The sequence below is a fragment of the Coenobita brevimanus genome, chromosome 93 (genome assembly GCF_032717465.1).
Source record: "Coenobita brevimanus isolate Jiangsu-jjx chromosome 93, ASM3271746v2, whole genome shotgun sequence".
In the NCBI taxonomy this organism is placed as follows: Eukaryota; Metazoa; Arthropoda; class Malacostraca; order Decapoda; family Coenobitidae; genus Coenobita; species Coenobita brevimanus.
This window is the reverse complement of record NC_137046.1, coordinates 49,410,540-49,426,780: the sequence shown is the minus strand read 5'-3', so window position 1 is coordinate 49,426,780 and position 16,241 is coordinate 49,410,540. Positions and strand designations below refer to the sequence as shown.

General features: G+C 39.8%; 1 protein-coding gene across 1 annotated transcript in view; it reads left to right on the top strand.

Moving 5' to 3' along the window:
- LOC145412431 (uncharacterized) overlaps positions 1–16,241 on the top strand; it is a 258,467-nt gene that overhangs the window by 159,516 nt on the left and 82,710 nt on the right. The window contains exons 21-23 of the mRNA XM_080282316.1: positions 2,244–2,448; positions 10,095–10,219; positions 11,814–12,095. Of these exons, the coding sequence (XP_080138442.1) occupies positions 2,244–2,448; positions 10,095–10,219; positions 11,814–12,095 (612 nt within the window). The remainder of the gene's footprint in view (positions 1–2,243; positions 2,449–10,094; positions 10,220–11,813; positions 12,096–16,241) is intronic.

The following is a 16,241-nucleotide window of genomic DNA, read 5'->3' as shown; positions in this document are numbered from 1 at the left end:
AGCCCATAACATTCACAACTCTCATGCTCTGCACCCAGTTTTCATCTTCCAGCCTTTCCACATGCCCAAACCATCTCAGTCTACTCCTTTTCATCACAACACTAATTCATTCAAGTCCCATCTTTTCTGTCAACTCCTCATTTGCCATCCTAACCCCTCATGGCCTCACATTCAGGGATGCACTACACATCCGTCAGATCAGTATCATCTCTGTACATTTGAACCCATGAATATCCCACTCCATTTCTGCCCTGGTCGCATTACCATACAGCATTACATTCCAAAGTGGGAGAGCCCACTTAGTGTCAGGAGAGGCAACAGCTCCCTGAACTTCTTTCAACCACACATTACTCCAGCCCCACCTCCAACACATAACATGACCCCCAAATAACAGAACTTCTTCACACACTCAAGAGACTTTCCAGCAAGATCAGTCCTTTCCCTTCTCTCAATCTCTGCATGCCCTCCCCTACACACCACGCATATGAAATCAGCGTTATTTCACAGCCAGCCTCTTAATACCACTGCATCTCATATGCACCTACTTATCACTAACACTGCACAAGATTGAGTTACATCCCACATTGTTTTGGCAAAGTGCATATGGTCACTTTCCCTTTGCTTTGACAATTCAACCATCAGCCCTAAGCATCATGACTTTCATTTCCTTGGGGGAAGCAGCCTAGGTATATATAAATATAGACTTCCAGACCCTTGTACAGTACTCCATTCCATCTCTTCACTTCCTAAATCTTTCCTCTGCCTCCCCTCATTCTCTGTGATCAGCACCAAGTCATCATTGTACAGCATCTCCCATGGGACTCCAGTTCTTAAGTCACATGAGAGAATTTCAAGCACCATAGTAAACAGTAAGGGGCTTTAAGTCTGGTACATACCAACATTCACAGAAAACTCATCACTAAAACCTCCATTCACTCTCATATGGGTGTGAGCACATTCATATACAGTATTATCATAACCACTTTAACCAGCCACTCCTCAATCTCAAGTTTTCTCACTGCCTACTTCACCACCTCCCAAGGAACTCTTTCAAAGACCTTCAAATCAACAAAAAACAAAGGACAGCTCCGTCTTCATTCCTACATATTTTTCCTGAAACTGTTGCTGATATAACAAAGTTTTAGTGCTGTTTAATGCTTACTTGGTGCATTTGGAAATGAGTTGAGAGGAGCATGTGGAGTCACATGGAGAGACAGACTGACAAATGAGGAAGTGAAGGAGCGTTGTGGTGTGGATGTGTATGTGATAGGAAGCATTAGGAGAAACTTACTGAGGTGGTTTGGCCTTGTGGAGAGGATGGAGAGTGAGAGACTGATGAGGAGAGTGTATGTGAGTGAGGTGGAGGGGGAGAGAGGGAGGGGGAGGCCAAGGATGAGATGGGATGGAGTGGAGAGGTATATGAAAGAAGGTGGGTGTGAGCTGGGAGCAGAGCAGTGAAATGGCGGGGGACAGGGCGACGTGGAGGCGATTTGTTTGTGGCCACCCCATATGGGATTGAGGCATCTGGCAATAGATAGATAGATAGATAGATGGTGTTTCTGGGCATTTCTCAGCATTATTGTTGCATATTTTGAGAAGTCACATAAGTATTGCCTCATACATTTTCATAAGCTTTCCAGTAATGTGCATAGATCTGCTGTAGCTTTATTAATCTCAAAAAATACAGTTTTGGTGCAGTATGGAACCTTTTTTTTTTTTTACTTTGTGCAGCAATATGGTGGTGCATTTTTTAGGAAAGTTGCATGCCATATATATTACATTTTAATGTGCTTTCCAACATTGTTCTGTATAGCAGATCCACTGTTGCATTAATAGTCACCAAACTAACACAGCTTTGATGCTGTGCATGGTATAGGCATCCTCATTCTAGTACATGTATTACATTGTCCTTGCTTGCTGAGCTCACTTGGACAGTAATAATAATCATTAATTTTTTTCCCCTCAGAAATGTTGGTACAGTACTTCTAATCACTAGCTCTCATAACGCTAATGTAATAACATGGCTATTAATTCGTTAGTAGTACCCTCAACATGATCATAGTTTTCAGGAGAAGGGAAATCATTTTTTTTTTTTTCTTTTAATTACTCTGTAGTAGTAGATTACTGTATACATAAAACTTGTTGAATAATCTGGATGCTCTATGCAAAATTAATATGAAGCAAAAAGAATAAACTAATGTCTGATGCTGTGCAGGTAGTAAAACTGTTATTTTCCTCATTAGGGCAAAAATATCACCACTCGTGAAATGTTTGAGTCTGGCAACTTTGATGAAGATGGGAAGCCAAAACGTAAGGAACAGATCAAGATTGATGGTTGTCCTGCAGCAAAGAACTTGAGGGAGCGGTTTGAAAAGGGCGCGTCAATGAATGAAGAGGATGAAGAAATCGAAGAGAGGAGGGAAGTTGATGCAGTGTTCAGACAGGCAGGTAAGTTTACACACAGACCTCTTATTTCCACATTCACCTAATTATCATGTCAAGAGTGACCTAGAAAGTAGAAATCAAAGGTGGGTAATTAAAAGGAATGTTGAATTCTGTACTTTATATAATTCAGGGAAGAAATTCACATGATGGGCATATATTGGCTTAACTTCCATAACGGCCATCATGCTTTCTGAAGATCCATTGCTGTTTATCATTAAGCTTGCCAGCCACCAACTTTTTAGAGTAGATCTATTAGTTTCCTATTGGAACTCAGTCAGTTCCCTATCAGAGTTAACTTGGATCTAGGCAGAATCATTCTCAATAATGGAGCTCTTTAAAACCATCTGTTGTGCCAGGTTCTGTTAAAAGTGAATGATTTTGATCCATCCATCATCTAATCCAGTATTCTTTTGTCAGGATAATTGGAGTTTGGGGCAAGGCTACCCAGACCCAATATTAAAGACAGGAGAGACCAGTTGCCCTCCCAATTGACAATATGTGAGCAATAAACCTTAACTACCTCTCGGAAATATACCCCTGTGGGTCACATTTGGTTGGAAAGCCTATAGTCAGTAGACTGCCAAGCATATAAAAAATACAGCATAATAAGCATTTTAGTATCAGCCATCATTCATCCATTCATCCTCCAACCCTACGTTGCCCCATGAGAAGCGTAGGAGCCCGGGGCCAGGCAAGTTGGTCCTGACATTTAAGATGAGAGTGACCAGCCTCACTCATCCCTGAGTGGCATTATGTGAGCTATACACCCCAACCACCCCTTGGATATAAACCTTCACCTGCTGAATCCGACTGGAGTGCTGTAATTATCCACTAAACCACCAGGCACCATAATTTGTTATATGGTTACCACCCAGCATAGTAAATGGTTTTCTGGTTTACAGGAAACCTCATAATATTATAATACAAGTCCTGTACATAATAAACTTTTGCTATGTGGAATTCTATTGATTTTGAAAAGTAGATGTTCTTTTATGTATTTTAATTTCATGTGGTGGAAAGAGATCTTTTATTAAATAATTTAGTTGCACAGTGATGATAAAGGTTAGTTGAAAATGCAGCAGAGATTATTTTCTTCCCCTGCACTCTGGCAAAGAAGTGGAGCCATTTGGGGTTGGAACATGTATGCTTGCTGAATGGCCATGAATGGTGTTTGGTGGTCAGTTAAAGCAGGTTACTCATATTCCATCCTTCATCTAATTCAGTATTACCTCATCAGGAGCAAATGGGGTTCAGGGCTAGACTGCTCAGTCCATGTTTTGAAGTTGAGAGTGACCAGTTGCTTGTTCCGGAGTGGCAAATTGTGAGCAGCAAGTGCCAACTGTCCCTGGGAAGTTTACCTTTATAGACCACATCTAGTAATTAGACCACCAGGCATATAAGAAGCTGTGTGAGGGCAATGCAGTGTTTTAGTATACAGCACAAAGACCCACTCAAAATCCCCCCCCTACCTGTGTGCATCGGAGAAATATCTCATGAGGGAGAAAATACTATATCTAAGGCCCAGATGCAAGAACTAGACTTAAGCCAGACTTGGAAGTCAGTTGGTCCCAAGTCCAGGCTCTACTCAAGGTAGTATCAGGCAGCTTGACTCGACAATACAAAGAATCAAGTCTCGGGTCTGACATCACAGAGCCAGGCTCGAGTTGCAGACTTTGGGCAAACCTTCAGTTTTTGTACTTTCAGATCAGCCAGCCACAGTGCTGACTTTTGAATACTGTATTAAATTTAGCAAATAAGGAAACATACACCAAAAGAAGTTTTATGAAAATGTTAAGTAACTGATACCGACTCACGTGGTATCATCTGCATGGATATTCTTTTTACTGAGGCATGGATAGGTCACATTTTAATTTTCACATAATATTCAAGCATTGGCCTGTGTAATAATGTGTATTTCTGTGCAATATGTGTTAAGAAGTATATGGAAATAAATAAATTTATATGAATATAGCCAGACAATATAGCTCTAGAGAAAAGGCTGTATTTTGATTTACCAGTAGTGAAGGTTGCAAGGTACAGCACACCCCCATTACCCAGTCTCTTGGTAATTAATAGATTGTTATAATGATGTGAAATAAGTTAAGATTATCACTACATTCAATGAATCACTCAATTGCAACTGTGAAGGTGGCAGATGAAAAGCCTGCCACTTGAACTGAGACACACAGGTCAATGATCACCTGTCAGAGCCAAGATGGCTGCCAGTGTTTACGTGCAGAAACCCATTCCAACACTTCTGCACAAGCTCCATAGCTCCTCCCACTCCTTTGAACAGCTGGGCTGCTCTGTCCCTTGCTCACTCTGTTTCTTGCTCTCTCACTGTCACTTGTCCTGTGGAAGTGATTACATTATTTGTGTTCATCCCATTGCATCAGTCTCTCACTCCCATGTGTGACCTCACAAACCCCCTTACGTCGTTTGTGTGCAGTACCAATAATCGAAAGGCATCGTTGTGTTTGCCTTAAATTTTGTGTGTGTGTGTGTGTGTGTGTGTGTGTGTGTGTGTGTGTTCGTACCTAATTGTTCTTACCTATTTATATCTTTACAGTAATGAGTCAGGCTTGTGTCTTAAACCATTTTATCATACATCTTAAATTTATGAATTGTTTTGACACACACTCTTTCATTCGGTAGTGCATTCCACTGATCAATTGCCCTATTTAGGAAACTAAATTTCCTCACATCTTTATCTCCTCTCTTTTACTGCAGCTTTTTTGCAGTGTCCTCTTGCTGATGCTTCCTCATAGGTTTAATATATTCATTTGTCTATTTTCTCCTTCCCTGATATTCATTTATATAGCAAAATCATCTCCTCTTTTCCTTCCCTCCTGTAGTGTTGGCATATTCAGTTTTTCTAGTCTTTCTTCATAGCTTCGATCCCTTAAGCTTGGTACCCATCTTGTAGCGGCCCTTTGAACTTTTTCGATCTTATCTGTGTGTTTCTTGAGATGAGGGTTCCAGACTACTGATGCATACTCCAGGGTTGGTCTGATGAAAGATGTTGTTATCTTCCTCAGCATGTCTTCATTTATGTATGTGAATGCTATTGTCGTATTAGCAAGCAGTGTATACATGTTCCATACCTTCTCACTGATATGGTCAGCCAGAGATAGTCTGTTATTGATAATCACTCCTAGGTCCTTCTCTCTTTCTGATATGTGTAGGGTTTTACTTCCCAACTTATAATCCCAGTCAGGTCTTTTTCCACTTTTACCAAATTAAATTACATGACACTTGTCCACATTGAATTCCATTTGCCATTTATCGCTCCATTCATGAAGTCTATTTAATTCTTCTTGTAGCTTTCTACAAGAGTCTGTGTTAGTAATTCTCCTTTGTATTTTTGCATCATCAGCAAACATATTTAGATAGCTTTCATTTCTAATGCTACTATCTATGTCATTTACATACACTAAAAACAATAGCACTTTGCCCTGTGGAACTCTGCTGTCACTTCCCTCCATGATGAGTAATTTCCCCTTAGTACTGTTCTCATTTCCCTTTTTCTGAGAAAATCTTGCATCCAACAGTACAGGTTGCCTTGGATTCCTCCATGATGGTACAGTTTCCATAAAAGTCTTTGGTGCAGTACTCTGTCAGATGCTTTCTTGAAATCTAGATGAATACTGTCCACCCATCCTTCTCTTTTCTGTAAAGTTTCTGCAACTCTTGTCATAGTAGCTTAATAGGTTAGTAACACATGATTTTCCCTTTCTTTCTGTTATCTTGTTGTGTTCTTCTAGATGATTTACCCAAACTTTTTCTTATCAGCTTTTCTAATATCTTACTGACAACACTGGTTAGTGATACTGGTCGATAGTTGAGTGGATTTTGTCTATTACCTTTCTTGAATAGGAGAACAATGTTTGCTTTCTTCCAAATATCAGGTAGTTTACCTTGACTCAAGGATTCCTTGAATATTAATCATATTGGTCTACATAACTCTTTTGCACATTCATGTAGCACCCAACATGAGATTTCTCCTCCATTCTATGTAGTAATGCTCTTAAACTCAGAATTCGCTGCTTTCCCGTGTGGTTGATTTGGGTGGCATGTATAAATTTGCTGCAATTACTTTCCCTTCAGATGTATTGATCTCTGCTGCAATCAGTTCTACTTGTAAGGGTATATCTTGTTCTATTTCTTTGACTTTTAGATTTTTCTTTGTTAATATTATAATTCCTCCTTCTTTTTTTAAGTTCCTATATCTTCTCCATATATTGTATTCCTCTAAGTTTAGGATGTCGTTTGAGATCTATTATCTATTGCCAGACGCCTCAATCCCGTTTGGGGTGGCCACAAACAAATTGCCTCCAAGTCACCCTGTCCCCCGCCATATCACTGCCCTGCTCCCAACTCACACCCCCCTCTCTCATATACCTCTCCACCCCATCCCTCCATCTCATCCTCGGCCTCCCCCTCACTCTTCCCCCCTCCACCTCACTCACATACACTCTCTTCATCAGTCTTTCACCCTCCATCCTCTCCACATGGCCAAACCACCTCAGTGTGTTCCTCATAATGCTTCCTATCATATCCACATCAACACCACAACACTCCTTTATATCCTCATTTGTCAGCCTGTCTCTCCAAGTGACTCCACAGGCTCCTCTTAAATAACTCATTTCCACTGCTCTCGCTCTTGACTTGTGTCCTTCCAACAGCGTCCAAGCTTCACTTCCGTACGTTAGAGTTGGTATCACAATACTGTCATGTAGTAACTTTTTCACTTCCATGCTCACTTCCCTGTTTTTTATCACTGCTTTCAAAGAACCAACAACCTTTCTTCCCTGCTGTACCCTTTCAAGCACTTCACCCTCCAAACCTCCATCCTTACTCATCACACTACCCAAGTACTTAAACGTACTCACATTTTCCAATTCCTCACCATCCAACCTCGCTGTACATTCACTGACTTCACCTCTCTCAAAGACCATCACTTTACTCTTCCCTACATTCACCTTTAGATTCCATTTCTTACACACTCTCCCAAACTCATCCACCAAGCCTTGCAGCTCCCCTTCGTTTTCACTCAACAACACAGTATCATCTGCAAACAACAGTACAGGGAGTTTCCAGACACTATCCTCTCTCACCAGGGCTACTCCAACATCCACTACCCTACCTTGTACCTCTTTTATTACCCCATCCATGTACAGATTGAACAACCATGGAGACATGACACATCCCTGTTTCAACCCAACTTTCAAAGAGAAAAATTCACTTAGTTCACCATCCACACGCACTGCAGCCTTCGCACCATCGTACATACTCTTCACAGCATTCAACAACTTCCCATCTACTCCATATATTCTTAACACTTTCCACAATCCTTGTCTATCCACCCTGTCATATGCTTTCTCCAAATCCATGAAAGCCGCATACAACTTCTTTCTTGAGATCCTTGGTGTTAATTTTGTTTTAGTTAGGCATATAATGTGGTTCATTTTCTCTGATGTAATCATTCATCTCTAATAATTTAGATACCATTCCATCATCATTTGAGTACATCAGCTTAATCATCTTGTTTACATACTTGTCATGACTTGGGTCTACTACCTTCCTCCTTTTTATTCCCTCCTGGTTATGTACCACTTTTGAACCTGCAATCCAATTACTTTGTAAAAAATGTATTCTTCTCCTCCTCTGATCTTCCCTCATTCTTTGTTGTTGCTTCCTCCCCGTACTGTTTTATTATTTCCAGTTCCTCTTGAGTTAATAATAAGAATAATAATAACCTGGTCTTTTGTTTCTCAAAAGCGCCAGTTCTTCCTTTGAGAATTCACTAGCGCTCGACACATGCATTATTTTTTACAGTTACAAGAATTGTGACATCTCTCATATATAATACAAGCTACATCATATATATATGAAAGTGGCAATAAATTAAATCCTATAGTCATGCATTACAGTACCTCTCTCCAGGTCATAACATTTTGAAAACAGAAAGGCTTTCAGCTGTCTCTTAAAGGATTCAACTGAAGAGAGTTGTCATATGGACATTGGCAATCTGTTATATAATCTAGGGGCTCTATACACAAAAGAACAATCAGAGAAAGATGACTGGTGAATGGCTCCTGGCTCGTCAAGACGCAAGGAATCATCTTCACTGCGTAACATCACACCGGGGCGTGCCGATGGGAGTTTTAACAATTCAGCAAGATACTTTATTTCACCAAACTTAAGAACCTTGAATGTAATTAGAAACAGTTTAAATTCAATTCTAGCCTTTACTGGTAACCAATGCAACTCAATCAGGAATGGGGTAGTTGAGGTTCTCAGGGGGAGACCAAAGATAAGCCGTGCTGTCCTGTTCAACACGGACTGAACTATTGTTAGTATATTATTTGGAAGACCAACCCACAGAGAATTACAATAATCAACACAAGACAAGACCACTGCATGGACCAATGTTATGAGGCACTGTCTATTCAGAAATTTTCTCGCTGAGTACAAATTTCTGATATGCAAGTTACACGCTCTGACAACCTGATTAATATGTTCTTTGTAATTATAACTTTGAATTAAAATAAACGCCCAGATTTCAAACAGAACTGACAAGATGAAGCTGTGACACGCCAATGTTCAAAGCCAGGGCATTATCAGTGTCATCACCCCTTCTGTTTCCTCTGATGATGATGATCTCAGTTTTACCATCATTTAGCTTACCTTTCCTCTTAGTCATCCATATCTTAATATTAGACATTAGAGATTCAAGCTTTGTCTTAGTATCGTTGATATCTAACATCTTAACATAAAGCTGGGTGTCGTCAGCATAAAAATGATAGGACACATTGTCAGCATCAAGTAAAGGCGATAAACTACTTGTGTAGATAGTAAATAGAATTGGACCTAAAACTGATCCTTGAGGGACTCCAAATAGAAGGGGAGCAGAATCAGAGCTAGCGTAATCAGCAACCACTCTTCGAGATCTGTCCGACAGATACGACTTAAGGAGCAAAAGGGCATTGTCACGAACGCCATAAATATACAGATCATCCAACAATAGTTTATGATATACTGTATCAAAAGCTGCTGACAGTTTGGCATTTTTTTATCCATGCATTTTTGAATTCCTCTTTTTCCATGAATTTCTTTGCATTTTTTAGTATCTCCTCCACAGTGTTTACACTCTGGAAGGTTACATTTAGGGGCCTTGATTTACTTCTCTCATATTTCCCCAACCTTCTGTGTTCCTCTGTATCTTTAGTACAGATTTCCTCTGATACTTCCTTCAATATGCTCATTACATTTGTCATCTCCTTTTTGTCTCTCGAGATGTTTTTTATTTCTTCCTCTTCTATATCAGTAGTTACTATAGATTTGTTGATATCTGCTGAATCTCTGACCAATTTAGGATTGTTTTGGATTATTCTTTTCACTTCCTTTTTAATGCTTTTTTCTTCAACTCATGTTTCTGTGTGTGTGTGTGTGTGTGTGTGTGTGTGTGTGTGTGTGTGTGTGTGTGCATGCACATGCATGCACACACACACATTTATGCATGTGTGTGCATGCAGATGTATTTTGCTTACTGATAATGCCTTTTGCTCTGTACTCAGTGTCTTTGCTAAACATGAGTGTATATGCATTTTATTTCATAGTCTAATCTCTGCTGATTTTCTTGCCAGACACTGCCAGCAAAGCCCGCAGTTTATTTAAGGAAATTGACACTGCTGTAGTGGAAGGTAATGAACCAGTACTCAGACCTCGCCCTTCGGCTCAGGCACGCAGAGAACACAGATTATCAAGAGATGTAAGTGTCAAAGTATTGTGTTGTGTTTGGGTTTGGGTCAATATATGAAATACTGATTGCCTGATTAGTGTCAGTTGATAGTTTGATATCTGAATCAGTATTGCAGGTAGTATTTTCTTATGTACTGCCAGAAGTTTGTGCTTGATTATTACTGCTTTTTGTTAGCTTTGAATGATATTTGTTGGGATCCTTGCAGAGTAGCTTTCATCATTCATTGTAAGCATCTATTTAGAGAGACTGTCCACACAGTTTACTGCTGTCTCTATACCGCATTCCTTATCACTTTAGTAGATATTTAGAGAACCAGAATAGATACAGAACAGCCTCTTGAATCTGGCAGGATTAGAACAAAGGGGTTGTAAATTTAATGAAAACATTTGGAGTAAACTACTCAATGCAGATGCACCTTTATGTCAGAAGTAGAGTAAAAACCAGGATAAAAAGCCGCTTCTAGCACATAGGTTTTGTTCTTGGTTTCTGGAGTTTATAGGCTATCTTAACCACTTGCTAGATAAAGCGAGCTATTTTTAACATGTGAGTTGTGTTCCAGGTTTCTGGAGTTTAACATTATAGGCTGTTTCAGCCACTTGCTAGATAAAGGGAATGAATGCTGGAGTCTCAAGGCTATGCTGTACAGTACTACTACTACTACTTTGGTTGTTTCTTCACCTTTCAGAATTTGTGATAATTACACCACATTACAAGAAAGCAAATACCGCAAACTTATTGTTACCATTTGTATTTTGAGTTTAAGTTCATCCTTTAGATTCCTCTGTAGCATATGCATTTTCACTTAGCAATTTCTGTAAGGTACATGGTTTCCTGATATTGAATACTTTACATTACTTGGTCAGTTGTATTACCACTTCTTTTTCCATACTGTATTTCCCTTTTTCATGAGTATTTCATAGCTACAAGGCTTCAGTTTGACAGGTTTTGTACTTTATCAACTCATCATGTAGAGAACTTAGTTGAAATTCACTAGTTCAGTTAGTAGTATCATTAAATTTGTGAATAGTCATACTTAGTCTTGGAATTTCTAGGACATAGTGGCATCAGAAGTGATGTTCTGCTTATGTACAAGTATTGTGTACAGTGGAAAGGGAAGCCGTGTGTTTATTTGAGTTATACACACTTCAATCTATAAAACTGTTAATCCCTTCAGTCTGACGTATTGTCCCATTTTACTCTTTTCACTTAGCTAGACACTTTTATTCAATGTAGGGGAGACATATTCTAGTGTGAAAGGGTCAGTGGAAGCTATATCTATCCCCTCCAGTCTGAAAGGTTTCTCAAAGAGCTGAATAAAATCATCTGAGGAAAATAAAACAAAAATGAAAATAATCCATCAGGTTGAAGGGATTGAGTCAGAAAGATATTTAGAATTTTATATTTGTGTATAAGATACAGTATAGGTTTTCACACTAGTGAAAATGAAATGATATACCATAATATGTACTATAGATTGCTTTACAGTTGGGTAGATGCAGTTTTTCATAGTAGCTGTTTATATTTAGAGTAAAGTAGGCTTAGGTACCTTATTGATGACAAGAAGCTATAACCCAATAATTACAGTCTTGCTGGTGTGTTGCAGGGGAAGCGCATTCGCAATTTCACTTCACAGGTGTTTGATGAAGATGATAAAGATAGTAATGAGGAAGGAGAACCCTCAGAAAACTGTTCATCTCTTGCTGATCGTTTTAAGTTCTTTGCCACTTATGAGGAACGCGCTAAAGAAGAAGAGAAAAAGAAGCCAAGAAAACTATTCCGCATCACACCCCCACGGGATGGAGAGGATAAGGTTGATGAAGAGCTAGTTAAAGCGCATTTGCCCAAACCATGCATGGCAATTAATTGTGCGGTGTGCCAGCTTCGGGTAATTTTTCCGTGGTCACTGAGTTGTTCCTTGTCCAACTACCCCCACCCCACCACCTGCGTAGTCTGTACTGTGTCCTGGTGGCTGTCAGTCCTCATCCCTCATTACACGGGACCTGAAGACGTGCCCACCCGTGCCTGTTCACCCACACCCTTGTCCTGTACTACTCAGCTCCTCTACCCACCTCAGCACAATATATACTGTATATGTGAACAAACTAGCCTTTGTTATTAAAGTTTAGCGTTTTATAACGCTTGTTTGCAAGAATTACATGTTCTCATTACGAGTTTGTCTGAATTATATACAGTATAAAGTTCATTGTTTTACAAATTAATTGCATACACTTTTGTATGTAGACATGTATTAACCTTGCATACCAGTATTCATGTACTTACATGGATATACCTGGTACTAGCTTGAAAGATATATTGATTTGTGGCTTCTCTGAAGTCAGTATCAGACCTAATGCTGATATTGTGCTAATATCAAGCTTTGTAATGGTTTTCAAAAGTATAATTAGCTTGATATCCTCTAACTGAAATGAAAGTGAGGCCATCTGTATGGCAACATGATAAACAGGGGTGACCTGCAGGTGTGGTTGTGGTGAAATAACAGGTTGACACGCAGGGCAACACATCTCATTCTGCCTCTTCAACTTGTGACCGTCGGGACTGTTACTCTTCGTCATGTTTTAGTTAGCTGAGGTAGCAGATGAAGGTAGCCATAAATATTCTCTTGATCTAACATTTACACCAATGAAGGTTTCCATTGGCTTCTAAATGTTTTGTTATGCTGATAAACTAACCATAAGCCATGTTTTCTAAATGGTGTACATGCTGAGCATAAGTGCAGAAGTGATTTTGATATGTCTCCTTACAATACCCATTTTTTTTTTTCACATTCTGTGGCAACTCACCTATTATTTAGCTTATAGCCTAATACAGCAGCACAGCTACAGTACACCATTAATACTGTATACTGTAATCATATTTGATAAAAAGTTAGAAAATATAATCATGAATTAGCAATTGAGCCTACTAAGCATCATGAAAACTTAACATTGTACTGTCTGTTTTTCCAGTTTTTTCCTCTGTGATAATTGAAGTGATCATTGATACATTTTCAACGCCATAGATTAAATTTTTACCTCATAAAATTCAAGTGCAGAACAATGCACAATAATGAGTGCACCAGTGACTCTCTGATATATACATGGAATGCTGGTATCACAGCAGTGTACTTGTGTAGCAGTCAGAGAGGAGAAGGGGAGATGTAGTAGTGTAATAATAGTCAGAGTGCATGTGGAAGTATTTCACTGCACTTCATGTTCATATTCGCATACTTTGCATATGGTAACACATTTATGGATTTGAGTACTAATCACAAGGATGATGGTAGTTATTGTGAAGCCCATAGTGGATATGATCACGTGCATTTTAGCCATAGAAAATTGCACAGAGAACCATACAATGTTAGTACAGCCTGTATGAAAATGATTACTGTATCATCATGTGCAGTGCAGTCAACCACTTTAAATTCTGTACAAATTTTGACAAAAACTCCATTGATTTACTTTAATGGCAAAGTTGAGTGTTGTTGGATATACCAGATTTAGTGTTAAGATTTTTCTGCAGTTATGCCTAACTGTCTATATCCAGACGCCTCAGTCCTGTAAGTGATGGCCATAAACAAATAGTCTCCATATCACTCTGTCCCCTACCATATCACTGACTTCCCCAACTTATACCTCTCTCATATACCTCTCCACCTCATCCCTCCATATCATCCTCGGTCTCCCTCTCCTTCTCCCCCCTCTGCCCAACTCATATACACTTTCCATAATAGTGTCTCACCCTCCATCCTCTTGACATGGCTGTACCATCTTACTGTAATTCTCCTTATGCTCTCTTATCACATTCACATCCATACCAGAATGCTCCTTCACTTCTGCATTTGTCAGTCTGTCCCTCCATGTAACTCCACATGCTCCTCTAAAATAACTCATTTCTACTGCTTTCACTCTTGACTTGTGTCCTTCCAACAAGGTCCAAGTTTTGCTTCCATGCGTTAAAGTGGGTACCATAATATTATCATGCAGCGACTTTTTACTTCCATTCTGACATCCCTGTTTCTTATCACAGCTTTCAGTGAGCCAGAAACCCTTCTTCCCAGTTGTACCCTTTCAAGCTCTTCATCAGTTAAACTTCCATCCTTACTCATCACATTACCAAGTACTTAAATGCACTCCCATTTTCTATATCCTCACTATCCAGCCTCACTGTACATTCAGTGACTTAATTTCTCTCGAAGACCACAACTTTACTTGTCCCTACATTCACCTTTATAATCCATTTCTTACATACTATCCCAGACTCATTCACCAGGGCTTGTAGTTCCCCATCATTGTCACTTAATGATACAGTATCTTCTGCAAACAACAGAACAGGAAGTGTACAAATGCTGCCCCCTCTCGTTAGGGCCACTTCATCATCCACTGCCCTACCTTGTATCTCATTTACAACTCCATCCTATATACAAGCTGGACAATCATGGCATCATGACACATCCGTTTCAATCCAACATGCAGATAGAAAAATTCACTCGGTTCACCATCCACATGCACTGCAGCCCTAGTGCCCTCATACATACTCTTTGTGACATTCAGCAGCTTCTCATTTACTCCATATATTTTTTATAATTTTTCTATTTTCCGCAGTCCTTGTCAGTCCACTTTGTCATATGCTTTCTCCAAATCCATGAAGGCAGCATACAACTTCTTTCCCTTCTCAAGAAATCTTTCCACTAAACACCTCAGGATATCTTATCTACAGAACCTATTCCCTTCCTGAAACCTCCATGTTCATCTTCAGCTAATTCCTCCGTTATTTCCCTAATCTTGTCAGTAAGTATCCTAATGTATACTTTTTGTAAGAAACCAAGAAGACAGATGCCTCTCTGATCACCACACACTTCCTTTTCCACTTTTGTCATCATCATCATCATCTTCATCCTGACCTCCTTTCCCACCCTAAGGGAGGGTGAGGAGTAGCAGCATCCAGACAACCAAAGTTTGGCCAGTTCAGTGGGCCATGCTTCCATTCACTCATCATTCAAACCCTCAACATCCTGGCTCCATTTGATAGGCCCAAAAAATTTCACCGTTTTCTGTAGCTTCACATATACCCATCTGATAGAGCCAGTCCGAATGCTGTCACGTAAAAAAAGGGTGCCAAATCCCTGTTTATGCACTTAGCACAAAATTCATCCAGCCAGCTCGATCTCTTGCCAGTCCCTTAGCTTCACCAACTTCCATGCCTCTCTTCCTCTCACACTGACCCGCCATATCCCTCCACCTTCTTCGTGGCATACCTCGCCTCCTCCCTCCCTCAGATTGGTTCAGATATACTCATTTCACCACTCTATTGTCATTCATTCTCTCCACATGACCTTATCATCTTAGTACACTCTCTTTGATTTTGGTGTCCACAGACTTCCTCACTCTGCATCTTTCACGAATCACATTATTCTGTATCCCATCCACTCTCTGTACTCCACATATATTCCTCAGGAATCCCATCTCCACTGCTCATACTCTTAACTTTTCATTTTCATGCCACACCATAGTCTCACATCCGTATGTTAAAGTTGTCACTAATGCGCAGCTGCAACATTCAAGCCTCTGTTCCTTATCAAGGCCATCATAGCACCTGCTACTTTCATTCGTTGTGTCACTCTACTTTTCCCTTCTGTTGCATATTTTCCTCTCTTTTCCATCACTCTCCCCAGGTATTTGAACTCTCTTTCTAATTCCAGTCTCTCTCCATTCACTGTAACATCACACTGGGAGTCACCTTCTCACTCACTAACCATCACTTTACTATTTTCTTCATTTATTCTCAAGGCTCAATGCTCACAGACATCTGCAGAACTCTGCACTAGTCTACCAAGCTCTTGTCCGGTATTTGTAAGTAGCACTGCCTCATTTGCATACAAAAAATGTGAGATATTCCATCCATCACCATTCATTACCAATGCCATCGCTCTCTCCATTACTCGTGTTTTTACTTCTTTCATCACCCCATCCATATATATATATTGAACAACCGTGGGGACATCACACAACCTTGCCACATGCCCACATTGTTT